Raw genomic sequence first — 23,345 nt, forward strand, 5'->3', positions numbered from 1 at the left:
CTTATATTTTACCAAAAGGCTTATGTTTTTTTTTTTTATCTCACATCTTGTTTCTTAGGTAGCTATATGGTGTCTGCCTGACTCTGCCTTCTTTTTCCCTGTATTCAGTTTGGTTTTTCCACCTACCTGTATTCTTCCCTGCCATAGGACAAAGTAGCTTCTGAATCCCTGCCCCATCCAGAGAGCTGAGCAGCTGATGCCATGTACTGCTGGCTTCTCTGTTAGGTATGTCTTGTCTGACCTTGTCCATCATTGTATCACTTCTTTAGAGTATTTGAAAAGTGTTTCATTGGAGATTGCATCCATTTTGTTCTCAATCCTACTGTCTTCCACCTGGCCTACCAGAGACAACCTCTGGAATACCCCACTTTTGGTTATTCTTATCGAGATTAGGTGAAAATGGCAAGGATGGAAAGTTGGTCATCAAGTTGTAATTCAGGGACTGTATATTTATCTAGGGACCTCTGTTCCCACTCTGTAAAGCTCGTGGCCCAAACTCTATGCTTCTACTACCAAGATGACCTGCTGCATCATGGGATCCAAGTCAATGACTCAGCGCCCTAATCTTTCCTTTTCTAGATTATCATCCACTCAATGACCACACATTTCCATTTTTTTTCCTAAAGTCATTCAGTGATAATCCGAGCTCTCTTTCTGAAGATATACCCACTCCTAAAACAACTTTTGGCTATGGACAGATTTTGAGCCTGGAGGCCCTGTGCTGTCTTGGGTCTCTGGTTTGCAGTGAATTCAATAACCCCTGGTTTTCATTTATTTTCCTTTCTCGTGTTTTTTAACTTTACAGATCCATCCTCAGAGCATTCAGATGTCTGCCTTCTGAATTCTCGTGCACAGCCTTCAGAATAATGGATAGCAGTGGCCAGAAACACACGCTGAGGACAGTATAAATTAGTAATTTCCACATGGCACTCTCCTCTCAGAGCACGGCTAGAGTAAATTCCAGAGGTGGCAGTTGTTGACTCTAAGAGTCTGCCTACTCTGTTTGGGGTGCCTATTGACAGACTGCCTTCAGCTTTCAGAAAATGTGTGACCAAAGAGTGCACTGCAGTGTCTGGCCTTTGGGTTCTTGTTAACACAAGGAATTATTTTTTATTGTCTTTCATCTGTTGAACCACATAATTTGTTTTGTGATTCTTACCCCACCTTGTGCAAGTAATTTGAAAGATACTAAGTTTGGTCTTAATATACTAATAGGTATTTTTAAATTGACAGAAAAATAACTTAAGACTGTATTTTCTCAATTCATAAGTTTCATACAATATGCTATGATCTCCCACACAGCCAGTGAGTTAGCACATCTTCAAACATAACCCATTCCCTGCCCACTTTCTTTCTCCATCTCGTCTCTGTAGTCTTGTGCTTGTTGAATAATTGTGATTAGTACACTGTACACTGATGGAATCCTTATATAAGAGTTGTTTTATAGAAATATCATGAAATATTTTGTTATTATTTATTTGTTTATTGTAAGTAGATGCATGTGTATTGTAAGCAGTTGCATGTATGTTGGAGTGGTAGATGCTTCAGAAAGTGTGCAGAGAGGACAACTTATAGGCATAGGTTCTCTCCTGGCATCACAGTGGTTTCTAGCATGAAATCTAGTTCTTGGTTGAGGTTTGAAGGCAAGTGTCTTTCCTCGCTTGAACATCTCGCTGTCTGTGTAGCTCCTGTAACTCCTATTTTAAAAATCAAGATAGTGAAGTAGACTCAACACTCACTGTCCTCTTTATGGGTTTACACAAGTAATTTCTTAAAGTAATTTTAACCCATTTTTGGTGAAACTGCTGTCATTTGCTGCAATGGAATGTGGGTGGTGATTGACCTTTGGATGTTTGCATAGTTGAGAATAGATTTCAAATGTTCAGCTGCAAATTATGTCTTGTAGTAATGACATTATTTTATTTCCTTTCTTTTTTGAGCTTTTGATATACTCTTATTTTCATGAAGAAAATATGAGATCAGCTTTTGAACTACTTTTTTCTGAGGTGTGTGTGTGTGTGTTTGTATGTGTGTGTATGTGGTGTATGTGTGTGTGTATGATTCTCAAATGTTTCTTTATTCTTAAAAATTCTAGTGTGAAAATCCATGCCTCGGTATTAATTATATTTGTTTCATGCGAATATGGTTAATGTTGTAGTTCGCTGAATATTTAGCCTCTCTCTCATCACTAAGTTCTGATTTCTAACTCTCTGAGTTTTCTTTGCTGCTCTCTGTATGCCTGTGTAGTCCCTCCCTGGGCTTGAGAAAGGAGAAAAAGGAAAGAAGCAATTATGGACAGACCTCACGAGTGCTGCAATACTTAAGCAGAAACTGTAGTCACTTCTTAAAGGTTATCAGATATTTGCTTTTATTCTGGTAAAAAGGCTTTACATTTATAACCAGATTAGACATTGATCAACACTTCTGTGAGGAATGAAAATGAATAAAATTGTACCTCATTTTTAACATGGTTGTTTTACGCCAGTGTGTGTGTGTGTGTGTGTGTGTGTGTGTGTGTGTGTGTCAGTGTCTGTGTGTGTCTGTGTGGTGTATACAATGCTCTGAGGTCCACGTGGAAGTTAGAGGACAATTTGTACAAGTCTGCTCTGTTCTTCCACCATGTGCTTTCCAAGAATCCAACTCAGATGACCAGTCTCAGTGTCCCACAGCCTTACCCACTGAACCATCCCGCCAGTCTCAATATCCTAGACTAGTCTCAGACTCCTTGTGTAACCAATGCTGACCTTGAGCTTAGAAGGATCTATTTATCATTTCATACAAATGAACATTTTGCTTACATGTATATTTGTGCACCACGTCCATGCCTTTGGGTGTCAGAAGAGGGCACTGCAGCCCCTGGACCTGGAATTAAGAGCGGTTGTGATCTCGCATGTGGGTGCTGGGAAGTGAATCCGGGTCCTCTGGAAGAGCAACAAGTACTCTTAACCCCTGAACCATCTCCTTAGTCCTGCCCTTGACATTTTGAGCCTTTTGTGTGAATGTGCCCAGTGCTGAGATTATAGGTGTGCGTCACAACTCCATGATTCTGCAGAGCTTTCTGCATGCCAGGCAGGTGCTCTTCCAGCTGAGAAACAGCCCCAGCCCTAATTTGTCTTATTAAAGGTAGTTTGTGTATGTAGAAAGCAAATGAAATGAGATTGATAAAGGAAGTCATAACTCAAAGCATAAATGGATAAAACCCTCTCTCTACAGTAACACTGATGGGGCATTCAAATTAAAGAGACTGTAAGAGACATTTCTCTTCCAAGTCACCACACTCTGTGTGTATGTGTGTATATATGTGTATTCAGGCTGAGGGATTAATAAGGAGAGATGGGAAACCCTAAATAAATAGAAAATAGAAAAATAGTATGCAAAGAAATAAAACAGAAAAGTATGATAAAAAAAGTTAATAGGTGATAATTTAGGTCTGTGTGGGTATCACAGGGTTCCCTGGGAACATAGTAGTTAAGCCGAGGATTGTATGAGAACATAGTCAGTTAATTCCACATCTTTCAATACCCACAGTTCAGGGGAAAAAAGCTTTCCTAAAATTAATGTAAATTCTAGCCCTGGGGTGAATTTGTGGAAGGTAGTAAGCTACTGCATTAGCCTAATTATATTTCTGTGGGAGGGAAGTTAATACTAATTTTTCAATATCCATTGTTGGAGGAATTAGGAGGCATGCTTAGCTGAAAGCATCCTGGGGAGACAATAGGTACTGTACTGGTCTTTTTCTGTTAGATACTGTAGCCTTGGTAATACTCAACCTCACCTTTGAATCGTTTCACCCTCTAATACCTCCCTTCATTCATGATTCACTTTTAAACAATTACCAAAACACTTGTAAGCTCATTATTTTTCCCTTCTAATAAGCAAAATCAACAAATGAATGTTTTTTCTGTCATGAATTTTTATCTGGCCCTTACATATCTGAGGTCTCTCAGCCTTTGGGGACATCCAAAATGTCCCAACACACAGTTATACCAAGTCAGTCTCCGCATAGCTTCTAACAGTGCTGGTTACCAGGGAAAGGTAGCTTGTGACAAAGACTTGGAATAAATAAATATGGATTATAAATGAATATATATATATATAACATGTATTAAATATTATGACATGTATTTTATATATTTTATACTTTTTCAGAGTACCAGTCAAATTTAGGAATCCAATTCCACTATGAATATGAATTCCATAAGATAAGAAAGATATTTATTTTGTCCAAATCAGTGACATGTTATAGAGGGTTTTTTTCCCTCACTTGAGAGTAGAAGATAGAATACACTGAATATTTCTGCATTTGACCCACATCTGCTTTTGTAATGTAGGCTGGCCCTTTAAGGAGCTAAGAGTGTTTGCAGTTCTAGAGGATACAGGTACAGTTCCAAATACCCAAATAGGGTGGCTCACAACTGCCTGTAATCAGAGATCCATGGGGGTAGAATACTTTCTTTGGGTCTCTCTAAACACCTGCACACACACACACACACACACTTAAAAAGTTTTAATGAATAACCATTTAATGAATTCTATTTTCTTTTTTGTATATCATTCAAGTTAAATTGCATGTATTTTCTTCTGCTTTACAGAGTGAGACAAGACTCTTTAGACATGAACTGTCTTACCTACTTTAGGACAGAGAAGACCTCTGTAGGCAGAGTTTCGCTGTCACTGCAGCTACAACCCAAATAAGCCCAAGATTCTTCTTATTAATTATAAATGCTCAGCTGGTTACTCAGGCTTATTACTAACTAGTTCTCATAACTTAACCAATTGTTCACTAATCTACATAGTGCCGCATGGCTCATGGCTTTACCTATCCTCAAGGATGTCTCGCTCCCTTTGAGTCTCCTGGGGACGCCACTGGCTCCACCCTTCTTCTTCCCAGCATTCTCAGTTTGGCTGTCCTTCTTATGCTTCCTGCCTGGTTACAGGCCAATCAGCTTTTTATTAAAAATGAGATTAGATTATTTTCATAGTGTGTACAATTATTTCACAGAATTTTCCCCCTTTTTTGTCTAATTAAAAAGGAAGGCTTTAAGGTTAGCATAGCAAAACTATATATAACAAAAGCAATTATCAAGTAAGACTTACAGTTATAATATCTAGTCCATTTGTATTTGGCAAATTTAGAGAAATACTCTATCATCCATCTTAGCTTTGTTATTCTAAAGGTTTATACCTAATTGACCTTTTATCATAACTATGGAAAATTTTAACTAGTCTTTTTAACTTTATCTAATATTCAACCCTGTCAAAGACCCCAAAAGACTGAAATGTTACCTAATGACAGGGACATCTGACTGCCTGTAGAGTCACTCTAGGTTTCTCTGTAATGTTGAGGCATCCATCTTTGACCTACAAGGCCTAATATATTTAACAGACATTTCTGAGAAGCAGGAAATTTTGAAAGACTATTCTATCTTGTCTTGGCAAAGTTTGGCAGGGCCTGTTTTTGCATTTTGTTGGTCCAGTTTGGACAGAATACTGTCAGTAATTAAGACAAGGGTAGTGGGAAGTTTCTTTTCCCAAATGGCTAGATTTTTGCCATAAAGAAAGCAAACTCCAACAGAAGCATACATACAGTATAACAAAGTTAACTTTAAATTTTTATCAATAAGCCAAAATCCATACCAATGTAAAATAGTTTGAAATTAATAGTTTATTAGTTTACAAGTAGATTTCAATAATCTACCCATTTATTCTATCATTTATATATGCCCTGATTTTCATTTTCACAAAGGGATCTTTGAATCTAGTCTCCTTTTTCCAGTTTTTTTCCTGGCCATTCCCAATACCTATCTGTACACAACCTTCCTTAAATGATAACAAACATCTATAACCCATCTTTTGGGGATGTGGGCATCTCTCTAGACTAATTCCTGTTGTTTGGGAGCATTGGCATTTTGGGGGGAAACTTTGAGGAAAACAGAATGATTGTTACCTCTTGACTGTAGTATTCTGTGAGACTGAATCATCTCAGTTAGTCACCTTGAAACTGTTTTGAATGTAGAACTCTGAGGAACCTACAACAGAGATGTTTTGAGATATTGGATCTTCTGGGCCATGTGTTTTCATTGGTGTCTCATCTCCTAGTTCTGAAAATATATGAAATTTAAAGGTAACACATATATCTGTGTTAATACAAGTATAGGCTGTATATTGTACTCAAATCAGCCAAAGATGATTTTTTTAGGTGTTTGAGTAGGTAAAATACGTATCATGTGCCTTGTACTTCCTTTAGGTTTATTTCTTTACATTTGTAGCCAGGATTTTCAGGGGGGCTCTTTCTCCACCAATCTTAATCATCTTTTACTTTGAACAAATCCACAGCTTTTTATTTTCTGGGAAAATAAGAGCAGAATCCTTTCCCCAAAATAACATATCTTTTGGTTTCCATTTCAAACAAGGGTCACTTTGAAACCATATTCCCCATTCTAGAATGCCTTTAAGAATTCAACAATTCAGTTGAATCATCAAGTTTCATGATGCAGGTAGCTGAAATAGGTTAAAGGGATTCATTGGCTTCCTTTGGCTTGAAATAGCTTCATTTAGTTAATGAGACATAGTCTAAACAAACTTTTATCATAATCCCTTTGGAGCCAACTAATACTAACTTGAGTCAGAATGGGTAGATTGGTACCTATGGAGAAGCACACGTGAAAGGAATGAAGTAAGACCTGAAATGGTGGGTACAGATAAGAATAGTTGGAGAAGAAAGGAAGCAAAGAAACTGGGAAGATGACTCGGTGGTTGGAGGACTTTCTCAGGTTGCACAAAGAACTGAATTCAAACACTCAGAGCTCCAGCTAAGTGAGGCATGGAGGTGTGTGCCTGTAATGTCAGGACTCCCATAGGTAGGATGGGGGGCAAAAACAGGGGCCTTGTCTCTAACAAGATGAAAGGCAAAAACAGACAATGCATGTTGTCCACTGATTTCCATATTCACACCACAACATAGACATACATACACAGAAAGATTAAAAAACAAAATGAAAGATACAGAAAGAGAGGGAAGGGAGGGATGAAGGGGGAAATAAGGGAGGGAGTAAAGCAAGGCTGGGCACAAAGGAAGGGAAGGAATGAGGAGAGAAGAGAAACTTAGCAAGGGTCTAGGGGTCTAGTCTAGAAATTTCAGGCTTTGATAGGGTAGCGTGCTAGTTAGGCCTTTCCCCCCACTTGACAAAAGCGAGTGCTATTTAAGACATATCAGTTGAGAAAATGCCACTAACAAGTTGCCTGTAGGCAAGCCTGTAAGACATTTTCTTATCTATTGATAAATGTTGCATGGTGTCCACTGTGAATGTGCCAACCTTAGGCTGGTGAACTTGGGTATATATAAGAAACAGTCTGAACAAGCCATGGTGCAAGCAACATAGTAAGCAGCGTTCCTCCACGGCCTCTTTTTCTCTTTCTGCTTCCAGGTTCCTGACTTGAGCTCCCTCCTTAATTTCCCTTCAAGATAGACTGTAAGAAGAAATAAACCATTTCTTCATGAATTTGCTATTAGTCATGATGTTTAGCATAGGAATGGAAAAGGAACTAATTTGGTAGTGTTTGGAAAGTCTTTGCTAAATGAGTATTTGAAGAAATACCTGAAAAAGTAGTTGAATGGCACAGGAATGTCCTAGCTAGAGGTGAGGAGCAGAGGCAGGACAGCTGGCTTGTGAATGCCTTTGTAAATTTGTGTTGTGGTTGCTTGCTCAGAGTGTCAGAGAACCCTTGTTTCTAGATACCCCATATCAGCAAAGGGAGCTGCAATTTCTTGGAGAAATAGCTGACTTTAGAACTAAGGTGGGAAAGTAAGGACATGGAAACAGACATGGATAACCGTTTTATGTGAGAAAGCAAGAACATACATGACATGAGGACCTAGAATCCAGTGGGGAATGTCAGTATGACACACAATTCAGGGCCTCTACTGTGCAAACACTGAAACCCATGGACATGGATTATGTATTGAGGTCAGGTCTGGTGGTAAGGTCTGTCATGCCAGTTACTTAAGAGGCTGAGACAGGGAGATTGTAAATTTGCAGTCAGCTTGAGCAGCTTAATGCTACCCTATTATAAAATATGAAGAAGGAGAAGTGAAGACAGCTCTGGAGTAAATACTTGTCCACTGTGTATTTGACCCTGGGTTCAAACTAGAGCACCACCAACATCACACTAAGAGTGTGGAGGTTTGAATCAAAAGGACCCCCATAGAGTCATATATTTGAATGCTTAGTCATCAGGGGAAGGATTAGAAGGATTAGGAGGTGTGGCTTTGGAGTAGGTGTGGTCTTATTGGAGGAAGTGTATGCCTTCCTCCACAGGCTTGTGGATCACAATGTAGCTCTCACAACTGTTCCTGTGCCATGCTTGTCATCATGCTCTCTATTGTCATGGTAGTGGATTGACCTCCTGAAGCTGTAGGCAAGCCCCCAACTAAATGCCTTGCTTTATAAGAGTTGTCATGGTCTTGGTCTCTCTTTGCATCAATAGAATGGTTACTAAGTCAGAGGGTAATGTACTATACCTGACAAAGAATAGATTTAAAAATTTATGAAGATGAATATAAATTTACACCTTGATGTGTTTGAAGGGGAGACTGATCATATACTCTGTCTATTCACCAAATGCTTATTGTAGCAGAGAGAACTAATTTTGCAGTAGAGAAGCTGAGGAGAGGGTTCACTAATACAAAAGTGAGAAACAATTCTGTTAGTATGGAAGCAGCAGAAGCAAGGCTTCCTTCACACTATAGGAAGGCCAGTGTGTCATAAAGACTCACATGATTACACACACACTCATGTGTACACCGTGGGGCTCAAATGGAGAAGCTACCACCTTCCATGATGTGGCAACTGTGAACCTCATGGATAGGTCAAGGAACTTGTCCTGCTCAAAGAAAGACCAAGACCAAAGCAGCTGAGCCTAGCTTTTATTATGGACTGGGTTTGTTCCTCTAATGGATGTTTTAGAGAAACTAGCAACTTCCCTAAACAAAACAAACAAACAAACAAATAACCAAAACAAGAAAGCAAACTTTGAAGGTAATATTCTAGAGGTGTGACTGCTGGTGTTCTTATTTTGATGGTTCTGTTTTGCTTTTATTGTAACAATACAGACTACAGGATCCAGGAGAGATGTGTCAAATGTTTAATTTCAAATTAATCAGAAAAAAATTGTATTTTGATAATTTTCCTGTAATTTTGAACAAACATCATATTTTTATAAAGTAGTACAAGAGACAGGCTGTTAGTTAGATTGAGTCACCAATGAAGAGACACCAGAGAGGAAGAGCGGAGAACTCATCAGAAGAAATTGCCTCATATGGGGGAGGTAAGGAGAGAGATGGGTTTTTAGAGGAGGCTTTCAGAATGGTGTCTCTATATCGTCCTTGGCCCTAAGTACCCTGTTCATGTTTATCACTCTACATTTACTGCCTTTCATGGATGTGTTTTTCAACTCCTGTTTCCGCTGCAGGAGGAGAAGATCCTGAAGCAGGCTCCAGTGGCTTGAATTCCCCATATGTACATGAATTTAGCAGATCACAATGAGTTCATTAAATATTCAAGCAGAAGCAGGACCACTTTCAAATCAGCCACTGGTTAGTGACAGAGTAAGCATGGACTGTTCAAAACAGCCCAATGCCAATGTAACTGCACACACATGTGGAGGTGTTAGCCCCTGTGGGAAGATACCTGTGGTCAGAGTCCTCACTCCATAGAGCTACAGAGGAAAGATTATCCAAGGCTATTCTTTCCACATGCTGACTGGTCTTAAGCGGCAGATTAAACCTGGCTGTTTCAAACCGGCCCTGGGACCAGCTTGAATGGCTTTGTTTATTGTTGCTTTCAATTCTCTGGGACTGATTTTTGTTTTCTTTAGCATGAGAACAGTGGCAAGATTAATTTGGGTGGCTGTAAAGATACAGGAATGGATGAATATACATGCTATTTTTAGAGCAATGCCTGCAATATATACTACTTTTAAATAAATGGTATCGTCAATGTTACCCACATTTATAATGCTGACATTTATAAGTACTTGACAAAGGACTTTAAATGGTATAATATCTGATATATATGCTTTTAATAATCCTAACGATTCAGGCAAATATCCATAAGGAACCAACTTGATCACAACACAGACACTACCTTGTTCTCGAGCCAGTGAGATGCCCTTATCCATAAACTGGAAACTAAGTGATGATGAAAGTTAGAGAAAAAATCCAATAAAACGAGTTAGAAAAACTCACTTAGGTTTAAAATGGCAAGCAGTTGGGGCGGGATTTCATGTGCTCTCAGAGAGGGGATGTAACATACGTGAGATATTTAAAAATAACTTTATGGAGTTTGGGGGACAAATTGTCTTATGCTTAAGAAATACAGGCAGTATTGTGGAATCTTTTATGTAAATCTTTTTTTCCACTTAGAAATAGATGTATCTATTTTAGGGCAATTTCTATTTCAGAAAGCCTCAGACTGGTTTTTCCTCCATCGAGTTGTTTTTAATTCTAGTTCATGCCACGGTGGTTTGCTTTCCGATTGAATTTCTTAACACTCAAAATGGCTTTCAGTGTGTTTGTATAATCCATTATCTTTTGAAGGTGAATTTAAATTTAGGCTGTGTTGCCAAACACTTCATGTTAGATCTGTTGAAAAGGTGTTACTCTAGGGCTGAAGAAATGGCTCAGTAGCTCTGCTCCTGCAGGAGGACCTGGGTTAAATTCCCAGCTTCCATATGGAGCCTCACAATTGTCTGTAACTCCAGTTCCAGGGGATCTGACTCTCTTCTGACCTCGAGGGCGCTAGGCACATAAGTGATGCACGTGCTTGCAGAAAAGCCACATTCATACTCACACACAAAAAAAATAAATAAATCTTTTAAAAGGTGATTTTGAAAATTCTTCAGATGGTTTGACTTGAAGAGGAGACAAGTTGAGTTAAGGAAAGTGGTCTTTTTGGGAGGCTTGCAACATTTTCTAAGTAAATGCCCAAATGCATGCTGTATGCTTATACACAAACCCTCTAAGGGACCTTCCCACAGGAATTCCTTCAAAAGACAGTGTTGCATTGACCACATAAAAATTCAGTATTTAAGTTCAAAGAAACTGATGTCATTTTAGGGATCAAAACATCACCTAATAGGTTAAAAGTGTTGTTATCACACATAGTCTGCTGAAAGAGTGGTGTGTGGGTGGCATTTCTTACATATCTGTCTTGTATTCCAGATGATTTTATTGTGTTTTGCCTCTGTTGTCTGAGGTTTCTGTCCTGCCTGGTTCCCGCAGTCATTAAGTCCCAAAGAAATCACACATAGGTCTATATTAGTTATAAACTGATAGGCCTAGTAGCTCAGACTTCTTATTAACTCTAATAACTTACCTTAGCCCATTATTCTTGTCTATGTTAGCCACGTGGCTTGGTACCTTATTCAGCGAGGCAGTCACATCTTGCGTCTTCTGTGTCTGGATCATGACTATGGACTGTGTCTTCTTTCCAGAATTCTCCTGTTCTCATTGCCCAACCTCTACTTCCTGCCTGGTTGCCCTGCCTATGCTTCCTGCCTGGCTACTGGCCAATCAACGTTTATTTTAAATATAATTGACAGAATACAGACCATTGTCCCACAGCATGCCTTTAGTAATTACTCACAAATATGTGAATTTCTTTATTTGAAAAAGAAGTTTTTGAACATATATTCATGTATATGTTGTTTTGTCTATATGTTTAGTGTTGTAGAATAGAATGATTAAGTATGTAAAGATGTATGACATTTGTCTTACAGAATAATTGTTTAACTATGTAAAATATGTTACTATTTCACCTTGCCTGCCTAAGGTACCTGATTGGTCTAATATAAATCTGAACAGCTAATAACTAAGCAGAGGAGGGATAGCTCCAAATTAAACATAGCTCTCAACCAGGCCTATAGGGCATAAAGCTTGTCTCTCACAACCCAAGCAGGGTGGAGTTAGCCACCAGCACAAAGCAGTGAGTTTAAGGTTTGGCTCACAAAGTCAGAGAATTTTACAGGTGCATAGTAAAACAGGTCCAGACAGAAGAAACCTGTAAATAGTTTTCAGTGCGTTTAAGTGTTTAAGGAAGAAAAAAAATGGATACATACAGTCATAAGAAAAATAGTTTAAAAATAATAAAGTCTTAAAGAGAGAGTAAAGTAATAGAAAGAAAAAATCCACATAAAACTAGGAAATGCACAGGTAGTCTGAACGCTCTATGGTGTTGTGTTGACTTCGAATTTTTATTTATTTATTTTTTTTTTGAATTTTCGAGACAGGGTTTCTCTGTAGCTTTTGGTTCCCGTCCTGGAACTAGCTCTTGTAGACCAGGCTGGCTCGAACTCACAGAGATCTGCCTGCCTCTGCCTCCCGAGTGCTGGGATTAAAGGCGTGCGCCACCACTGCCCAGCCGACTTCGAATTTTTTGAATGCTTATGACAGCTGTTGAGAGACATGAAATTGTAAAAGGGACTCCTGAATTAAACCAGCCTTGATACTTCAGAGATGTCTTAACTTTAAAATGAAAGTCAGAAAATGTATTGCATAGAGGGAGAGGTTGTGATTTTATTTCCACAGAAAATGAAAGGTTGTGGATTCCTTCAAGGTTAAAAGAGATCCTGTTTGATCAGAGGAGACATCCTGAAAATCTTGGCTACAGACTTAAAGAAATAAACCAAGTAAAACTATAAGACATGTGATATATATTCTGATCCCTCTGCATGGGAACAGTTCTGAGATTGGACAACAAATGTTACAACTAGTTTTCCCAGGACTTGACAATTATCTCAATTTTCTCAGGGTCACCTGGGGTGCTGTCACCCCCAGATAGCAGGAAGTACTCTATGGAACACAATGCCCACATTCCCAACTGAGGTCCAAAACTCTGCAATATGATTGATTTGTTTTGGTTTTCGGTAATGCTTCCTGTCTACTGCAAAGGGAAGTTTCCTTGAGGAAGAGTGAGGATAACACTTATTAGTGGTAATAAGGACAGAAGACATCCTTAGAGATTATGCTTGTTGTAGGTTCTCCTCTAAGATCCATGACTTCTCTAGCCCTGGGTAGTTGTTAGGTTTCCAGTCCCAGGCATGGTCCCCCTCCGGTTGAGTGAGTACTTAGTCTAGTTAGAGAACTGTGGTTACTGGTAGAGAATGCATGCCACTAATACACCCTTAATGAGTATTCTACCATGCTGGTCATTGTTGTGGTTTGTAAACATAGTCAGATGCTGTTAGTTGTTTCTCTCCTTGGAAAGCTTGCATGGCACATTCTGGTTCCATGATATTAGGCCCCAGGAAGAAGATATTCATGTCAGATTCAGTTTGGGTCTCCTATGTCCCAGATCCAAAGTGCATGGTGTCTTCAGCAATAGAGACCTACCTTCTACTTACAGGAGGCAGCCAAGTGTAACAGAAAGAACCTGTAATGTTTGGGAGTCCTTCGACAACCCTGACCAACTCAAAAGAAGTCTTCTCATGACTGCTTTGTTGTTGGGTTATTTTGTTGTTGTTGTTGTTGTTAGATAATCTAGGCTGTTGTTTGGTGCATTGTTATCCCAGATGGAAAAAAATAATTTAAAATATATATTTACATATAAACTTATATGTATTATAAGGGTTTTGAGAGATATACCACATAGTCCAGGCTGGCCTTCACCATGTGGCAATCCTTCTGCCTTAGCATCACAGATGCTGGGATTTGGGTATATACCACTCTGCCTTCTTTTTGTGTCATTTGAAATATACTCCTTACTAACCAGGCATGAGGACCAGAGGAAAGTCCCTATGACTTATTGATGTTTTCATGAATGCCCTCTTTCACGCAAGCGGATGAGTCCAGCCTTTCACGGGGGCACAAAGTTGAACAGCTGTGGTTAAAATAGAATGAGGAATAAGGAATGGAATAAGGGCTTGAGAAAGGTGCATGCTTATTTCTATGTGCTTGTGGACCTCTTAAGGGGGTTGGTTTAAAGCCCTCTGTAAATGCTGCTGGATTAACCAATCCACTCCCCTAGAGCACATCAGTTTACATGCACAGGCAGCTCTCATCTGCCCAGGCCAGAGAATGAGGGCTGTATGAGGTTCATTTTGTAGGAGGTTTTCTCTTCACAAATCAGAAATTCCACCATACACATTCCTATCCCCCTTCATAACTGGCCAGGGGAAGCATTGGGATGAGCTATTACATAAAGGCCACTATTGTCTTCACAATGTCTGTGTGATGATGCCCCGGATCAGAATTCTAAAATAGTTTGGTTGATCTTGTAACATAAAACATGGTTCAGAAAACCAAAGATTTAATTTTGTTTATAGAAAGATGGTTGACTGGGAGGGGTTGGCATGGGGAGAGCAGTTTGGGACCATCATGAATCATTCTAAAAGTGCCAGGCAAGTGAAGGCATCTTCTGGAATTCACTCTGACGCTGAATTCTTCTACTAAGCAAATACGTGATGAGTTGATAAAAAAAAAAAAAGAAGAAGAAGAAGAAGAGATGAAGGTCCTGGACACCGACGACAGATAGAATACAGAAAATCAAAAGCGCACTTTCTATCTGACTCAAAATAAAGGTACCCTTAAACTTGTTAAAGACAACATTTTTATTTGAATGATATGACAGAGCTGTCACCGGAGTGCTACCTGCTATAAAGAAAGCACAAGAATTATCACCTTTATTAGAGCGGTGGCACCAGGCTTCAGCCATACATTTCTAACTTCTGTCCCTCTGCAGAGACAATTTTCTTTTCTTAAATAAACTGTCATGCTCCTGTTAATATATTGTTGACTCTCTCAAGCCCCGAGAATACTGCTGATATAAACCATGTATATGTTAGATTGGTAATAGTATCTTTAGTGTAACTGACGAGAACAAATGTGTTTCCCTCATGGCTGTGCTAATGTGATAAAGGAAAATTGGCTGTTCATCAGTTTTTGGGCTGGGTAAAGACAGTAGAGATGGAACCACGTTCTTTTTTTATGCATTAATACCACCGGGAACTTTTCGCGAGTTATATTTCATGTAGCCTGCATGTTGTGCGAAGGCGCTGTAAAACATGAGATAATGCTACAAATAACAAACTGGAAGAGCCTGTATCTTTCATAATGATAACAGTCAAACACCAAATAATAGTAGCAGGCAGAGAAAAATGGGATGCAAGGGAAATAAAAAAAAGGTGCGTTCCTACTATTCGGTAGAGAGAAATAGACACGGGCTCATGAGGAACTGGGTATGACTTTAGGTCAATTTCAGCTTTGTTTGAAATGGAGTCTCATACAACCTCAGGTCAGTATATTTCAGAGAGACCTCATTAAAATTAAATTGGCTAGAAGGAAGAGTATCGATGTTGCGTAACTTTTTTTTTTTTTTTTAAGAAATACATATTACCAAGCACTTGTGGCATTGACCCCTAGGTTCTTGAGTTTGCTTTTTGAGTAGGAGATTCTGGGAAAAGATTCCTAAAGCAAATAATTCACATAATAGTGTAAAGGCTTTGCTTTACTTCATTTTTTTTTTCAAATCCCTTTCAGTAGAGATATGGTTGAAATAGTTTGGGAAGGAAAACTGGTTGGGGAGGTGGAGTTTTAGGGGAGGGAATAAGGTGGCCTTGATCAAAATACATTATCTGCATGTATGAAAATCTTTAACACTAAGAAATAAATAGATAATGCATATGTACACTGCAATTCGCAGTCAGTTTTAGACCCATGGCAGACCCACGGCAATGTGAACCCGGTAAAGACACTGTCCCTGTCCCCTGACTTCACATGTGTGTTGGACATGGCATTTTTTACTGCTGAAGTCCTACACCAGACTAGCATATATGGTTTATCAATGAACCTACAGTGGTCCTAACTCTAACTTCGTTATCTTTCAAACTTCATGCTGGAATAACATTCCCACAGTTACACTTCATTAAAGTGTTAATGTCAACCTTTTAATTGTCTAATAGTAAGTGCCCATCTTCTTCCCCCCCTCTGTCAGCCTGTCTCTTCTCTCGGTCCTTTCTCTTTTTTAAGAAATACATATTTCCATGGGAGTTGGTTTAATGGTTTGAATGCCTTTTGCAGTCAGAAGCACTTCAACAGAAAGACTATGTGTAGGTATTATCATTGGTGGCTGAATAGCTGCTTGTTTATTCTGAATTAGTGTGTAACCATCAAAGACTGTATATAACCACAGCCTATGAGGTGTTGACTGCAGAATGATGACTGATGGATGGTGATTAAAATATCACTAGACCTGGATGGAGGGGGGAGGACCTTGGACTTTCCACAGGGCAGGGAATCCTGACTGCTCTTTGGACTGGAGAGGGAGGGGGAGAGGAGTGGGGGGAGGGGGAGAAGAAGGGAGGAGGGGGAGGGAAATGGGAGGCTGGGAGGAGGCAGAAACTTTTTTTTTCTCAATAAAAAATTTTTTTAAAAAAGAAAAAATCAATCAAACTCTAAAGGACATGCTAAATAAATAGAAAGGGATGATAAAGACCCCTAGAAATAAAAAAGATATCACATCATACAATAATTTTATGATTCTATGCCCCACTAGTCATCAACTTGTGACCAGCGGGTCTTATCTGGCTGATCACTTGACTTTGGGGTTCATGTTCACTGGCACTCAGTCAGGGTATATTGTCAATGGCTCCTTTGCTAGAGCTATGTTAAAGCTGAGGGTGTAGAGTGGACTATTTAGCCACCACACCAAATGCTTTAAGTTGCAATATTCTCCAGGTATGTATTGGCAAAGTTGACTCTCCTGGGACGTAGATAACTGTTAGATTGTTTGGCTGATCAGAATAGAATGTAACTGGCAAATTTTTATGTAATTTTATAATGGGAAAGTGTATTCAAAAATTATCAGCTGGACTCCTGTATCCAAAGAAATGAGTGTTTATGGTAAGCACTTTGCACTAGTAATGTGGGTGATATTCACAAACACACATATGTATATTTGGCATATTTGGGTTCAAATATTATTCTACCTTTGAATTAATTTATTTTCAAGTATGACCTCGATGGCATTAGCATTTAAAAACATATTCCAGGGTATCCATGGGGTTTGCATGGTGCTGTCCCATGAATACCCTGGTATATATCATCATAGAATAAAAATTTTGCTGTATAGTTTCATATCTGGGCTTGTAACATGCAGAGATGATATTGTTTGGCTATGAAAATGCTTCCAATATTTCAACTTGCAGGAAGCTAAGAAAGAGTAAAATGATTTGAGAAAAAAAAGACAAAAAGGCTACTGGTATGGTGTTAGTACCACGTAAAAGTTTACGCACTTGAAGATGGTGATAGTTCTTACAGGTACATCACACTGAAATCAGCTTCTTTGTGAATGGTTTGGATGAGAACAAGACAGCATTTGACACAAGAACTCTGAGTGGTTCAATTACAGACTCTGCCTCCAGCGCAGTACAAATAGGACAGAACTTAAATGGTAAGATTTTGTCATTAGAATTCTATTATTTTTGGCCAGTTATAGGTCCTGGCTTTAAATAGTAAACAAGTGTTCATGATATATTTAGATGTATTCAATTCCCAGGGACACTATAATAAATATCCACCAATGCATCATCATTTAGGAGCATGGAAATTTAGCCTTTGATGCCAGCTGTCTGGGATCAGAGCTTCAGCACTGTGGTTCCTTCTGGGGGACAGCTATTCGACACCTCTCTCCTGGTTGCAGCTGGCACACCTGCGCAGTCTCTTCTTGCCCCCACACCGCTCCACTTTGCCTTTGGCTGGTCTCCTCTGTGTGGTTTTCATTTATTTCACTGGAAGTATAGTTGTCATCAGATTTAGATCCATCTCACTCAGGGTACACTCCATATCAAGATCCTGAATTCCACCCGCAAAGATATTTCTTCTAGGAAGGCCACAGCTAAAGACTCCACATGAACATATATATTGGGGGAGACTTTAAAATAAAAGTTTTTTCTACTCTTATCTCTTTGCAAAACAAGATCCGGTTGTATGGTTCAGTCAGGAAGTCACTCACCTGGTACACAGTACAGGTATCTGAGGATCGATACCACAAACCACATTAAAGAAATAATCTATGCTTGGTGTCCCGAGTCTGAATTCCCAAACCAGAATAACAGCTAGGCAAATAAAACTTACTGGCCAACTTGTCTGGCTGACTCAATGGACTGGATACAGGAGCAATAAGAGACCCCGCCTCAAAGAGTAAGTTGGAGAGTTAGGAGGAAGACACCAGATGTCAAACTTCAGCATTCGCCTGCAAGCATACATAGTGTAAATCCATTCACCAGATCTATATTCACATACAATAAAAGAACAACGTATAATATTTATTTTGTTTTTGACTCACTGAATTTTAATAAGGTTGTTGCTAAATGAGAGCCATAACACATTTTCTAGAAACCGAGGCATATGAACAACATTGGCTCTGTGCTATTTCTATTTCCCACATTTATTGAAAAATATAGATTAAATGATGGCTCACACTATAAAGTGAGAAGAGTAAAAACCCAAATGAAATTTGTCTTGAAATACCCAACACTGTTGCCCTCAAAACACTTGAACTTTTAATTGGATAATTATGTAACTCAGGCTTATTATTAAAAAATCCAAATGACAGGGAATTCTGTAAAGTAGAAAGTTTGTTACACATTTCCATCCTCAGAGACAATAATTGAACTTTTCATACTCTCCTAGATTTTTTTAATCCACACTGAGGCTTATGGTTACAAATATAATTCTTTCCCCAAAGGGAAATTCTAACACATATGCTTTCACTAAGCTCTCTAAAAATAGATCCATCCCCTCCAAATGTTTAAGACCCATATTTTCTGTCAATATCCTTTTCCGTTGCATCAGGCTGCTTCAATTATGGGGTCTATGTCGCATGCCGCTTTATAACTGCAACACACTTCTTAAACAAGAAAATATGCAATAAGATTTCATATAATTTCAAATGTTTCCAAATTATCAGAAAGCCATTTGATGGAAAACAATATATTAGTACATATACATCAATATCCAGATTTTCATCTGATATGTATATACAAATTCATATGTATATATTGTATATGCATGTATATATTTGAATAATTATCTGATTATATAGTTCCTTGATAATCTCTACTCTAGTGCTAATCTCCCTAGAGGCAAACTAAATCTCAGCAGTTACTGAGCAGGTAAAGCTGCTAATACCTCATGGTTATACCAACTTTAAGATGCTGTTGCTGCTGCTGCTGCCGCTGCTGGTGACGGTGGTATCTTACAATGTCTTTATAAGGCTCAATGAGGCAATGTTATATAAAGTATTAGTATTACCAATTCTCAAGCATCCTGCATACAGCAGCTGCCTAGTACAAGTTCTTAATTGTCAAATGAGTAAATACAATTCAAAGCACCACGTATAGCATATACTAAATTATTTTAGTAAATAAAGCTATCATTAATGTTGCTACAATTATTTTCTCAGATAAATCCTTGGAAGTTGAAGGGCTGGGTTGAAGTATATGGCTGTTTTATATTTTAATGCGCAGCATAAAGGTGGCTCTAATGCATAGCAACAGAAAGTTGTGAATACCTTACTGAAAGGGTATTGTTGCCTTAAACACTTGTGTGTGTACATGTACATTTGTGTATGTGTGTGTGTGTTTCATACTCCTAAGGATTCTAAGTTAAAAAACACTGGTGGGTGTTGATACAGAGTGTGTCAGTCTTTGCCGAGGTTGACCCTTGACTGTTTTCATTTCATTTGTACACTCCTTATTTATGTTATGTATCCAAACTTATACATATTTACATGTAAAATTCATTAATATGCCTAAGGATATTACGCTAGATGTTTTCTCTAGTTTTTAGACAGCCTGCCAACTTCTTTTAAGCATGAAACTATATCTTGAATATTCTTATTCATGTCAAAACATGTATACAAGATAGAATATAAGTATTAGGGGTATGGCTTGATAATGTGTTGGCTTGAAGATTTATTTTTATTATTTAAAATGTGTGTCTTTTATATAATTATGTACACCAAAATTGGGTGTATATGTGGTTTAGAGTTGAAATGTCTTCTTAATTGTTCCATTTGTTAGAATAAAGTGACCTTATTCTCCTTTTATGACCAAAAAAAAAAAAAAAAAAGAATAGTTCAGGAGAGATTCCTGCCACTATCAATGGCTGTTCTCTGTTCCTGAAGAATTATGCAAATATGCAGTGAGTGCTCTTAATTTCCTGTCACTCAGGGCTGTCTCTGTCAGATGTACCGTATGCGTGTAGTATCACTGCTAGCTTCAGAAAACACTTCTAAGTAGCTTCTAAATAGTAACACCCAGTATTGTGACACACGTACACCCTCACTAACTCCATTGCCCGGATACTGCCAAATGGCCTGTGGTGCATTTTCTGATGATTAATGACACTGGGAAGTTTTCATGCACCTTGTTTGCCTTGTAAATATGCTTTTCTAGGAAGCACATACTCAGGATGAATTTTTGGGGCCAATTTTTGATTGGGTACTTTGTCTTTTTCTTATTAATTTGTAGAAATTCTTTGCTGTTTTGAATGTGAGTCTGATGAATCCATGACTGTCAGGCATTGTCTTCTAAGATACAGCTTATAGTTACCTTTTCTTCAAGGGTAAACTCTGACAAACAGTATCACCCCATTTTGGTAAAATATAATTTACAGATCCTTCTTTCATAGTTGACACGTTTTGTGTTTTATTAATATACTTAACTCACTTTGAAGTCTTGAAGAATATATTCTCCTATATTTTATTCTGGAAGCTTTATTATTTTATATCTTTAACTCAGGTCTGTGTTCAAGCCTCCTCTTGTCCCACCTAAACAGTTAAAGTAAAATTCTTTTTAGCCATTTGATCATCCCTACCACTCCACAATAGCCCCTCTGTAATAAGCAAAAATTCTGCATGTGTTAAGATTGATTGGTTTTCTGAATTCTGTCATCTGTTCCCATGACCCATACACACTTGGCTCAAAATGCTTAGTCTCTGTTTTTATGGTTTAAATTTTGATGCCTTTTCGGGTAAGTTTCCCAACGTTCATTTTCTGGCATGATTGTATTGCCGTTCATTTAAACATCAACAGTTGCTTTTCAGTTTTTGCTTAAACTTCACTGAAATCAAAATGATTAAGTGGGGGCTGGAGATATGGCTCATGATTAAGAGTGCTTCCTGATTTTCCATAGGATGTGGATTCATTCGCACACCCACAAGAGATGACTCACTGCCACCTGTCTGCAGCTTCAGGAGATCCTATAGCCTCCTCTGCCTTCTACAGGCACCCACACACATGGGACTTACACCCCCACACACGTGGCTTACACACACATGGGACTTACACCCACACACACGTGGCTTACACACACATGGGACTTACACCCCCACACACGTGGCTTACACACACATGGGACTTACACCCACACACACGTGGCTTACACACACATGGGACTTACACCCACACACACGTGGCTTACACACACATGGGACTTACACCCACACACACGTGGCTTACACACACATGGGACTTACACCCACACACACGTGGCTTACACACACATGGGACTTACACCCACACACACGTGGCTTACACACACATGGGACTTACACCCACACATGTATGATTTACGCCCGTACACATGCACACATAAAGAAAAATAAAAGTAAAGCCTTAAATCATCATGTCAGTTCAGAGAGATTGGAGATGAAAATCCCATCAAGTACTCTAACCCATGGCAGTCATAATTTCTTCATCTCAGCAAAGGTTTGCTTTCCTTAGAGAAAACTTTTATTTATTAAGCTTATTTCCACTTGTGTATTTGAATTTATTAGTAGTTGCTATTTTAAAAGAAAAGCTTTAGGTTTCTAGAAAAGCCAAACTGAACGTATGGAGTTCCCGTTTACTCTGCCTCCCTTATTTATATGCCGGTTACCATCTCCACTGCACTGTTTTTGATTTTAAAATTTTTATCTGCTTTTGTGGTCTGATTCCAAACACTTTAAAAACAATGACTAAATTTCTGAGGTTTTGTTTTCAGCAATCAAGAATGAGTCCAAAACAGTTTTATTCCATTGATCAAAAAATTTAGTCTTCTTCAGTTTCTGATTTTTAACGTATTGTGTTTAATTCATGATATATGAGACTTTTAGATGAACTATATGAGATCATATAGATTTAGATTACATTGCTTATGATGTATTGAAAGAGTGCTAGAGGGCAACCTGAGTTTGGTGTGGCAGGGAAGGACATAGTCCACACATGAAAATAGAAAGAGCCCATGTTTGCTGTGAGAGTAGGCTATGCAACTGTGTTTGAGGCTAGCATCAGCTATGGTGTGGGGCTGCGAAATCTTCCCTAAACTGTTCCTGACAAATTCAGTAGTTTCAGTTATTAGCATCTTTGATTATGTATTGTGTTCCTGTGAAACAATGAGTTGGGTTGATGAAAATGGTTATTATAGAGAATAGTAAGTCTCATTAGTGCTAACTGCTTGTACGTGACAGGGTCCATCCACAGGAGCATGAGAAAACTTCTGGTGGCCTCCCTCCACCCAAAGAAATGTGACCTCCCCATCCCTCAGCAGCAACTGCCATTGAGTCCTCAGTTAGGGGTGAGGCGTCATAGAGCTCTCTCCTGTCTGCTGGAAATGTTCCCTCTCATTGATCCTTTAGGAGTCTCCTGTGGGTGACCACATCCTCTGAGAGCATGTGTGGAGTAGCCATGCTGTGTCCAGAGGCAGCCTGTATAGCATGCCCTCATTACCTGCCTCTTACGTTCCTTCTGCCTTCTCTTCTAAGATGCTCTGTAAGCACTTGGGGAGGAAGTATTGATAACAGTGAGCAGGCATAATGGCTCATTCTTCACATTTTTGAGCAGTTAGGAGTCTGCATTAACTATTACTTTCTGGAAGCTTCTATAACCACGACTGAAAGCAGTCCTAATTTATGATATAAACAAAAATATTTAGGAAGAACTTTGACAACAAGATGTGTCAGCAAGACATCAATAGATTTTCTACCAAAGAGAACCATGCCTTCCTTAGCCAGGGATCTGATAAGATCAGGCATGAGTTCCCTTCTGTGGAGCATGCTCAAATCTAATCAAGAGGGCAGCTTGTTATCCCTATGAATTTAGGAGAAAGGTGTGAAGTATGTTGGGTGGGGTAGAGGAGAGCTGGGGGGAGCGGCTGGACAGTGGAGATGCTTAAGTTACATTGTATACATACACAAATAAAAAGAATATCACTGCAGTTTGTAAATAGTCTTAGATCAAGCTAAACTAATGAAAAAGTAAATCAAGGAGTCTGTGTTTTTAGAAACTTGGCTTCAACAATTAGCTTA

General features: G+C 38.8%; 1 protein-coding gene across 1 annotated transcript in view; it reads left to right on the plus strand.

The window, feature by feature from the left end:
* Positions 1 to 23,345, plus strand: part of Ush2a (usherin) — a 669,744-nt gene that overhangs the window by 36,560 nt on the left and 609,839 nt on the right. Inside the window, 2 exon segments of the mRNA XM_041635252.1 lie at positions 17,315 to 17,447; positions 20,530 to 20,578. Coding sequence (XP_041491186.1) covers positions 17,315 to 17,447; positions 20,530 to 20,578 — 182 coding nt within the window.

This window comes from Microtus oregoni, unplaced genomic scaffold (genome assembly GCF_018167655.1).
Source record: "Microtus oregoni isolate MIOR12 unplaced genomic scaffold, Mior012 000047F_ref0000412, whole genome shotgun sequence".
NCBI classification, from domain to species: domain Eukaryota; kingdom Metazoa; phylum Chordata; class Mammalia; order Rodentia; family Cricetidae; genus Microtus; species Microtus oregoni.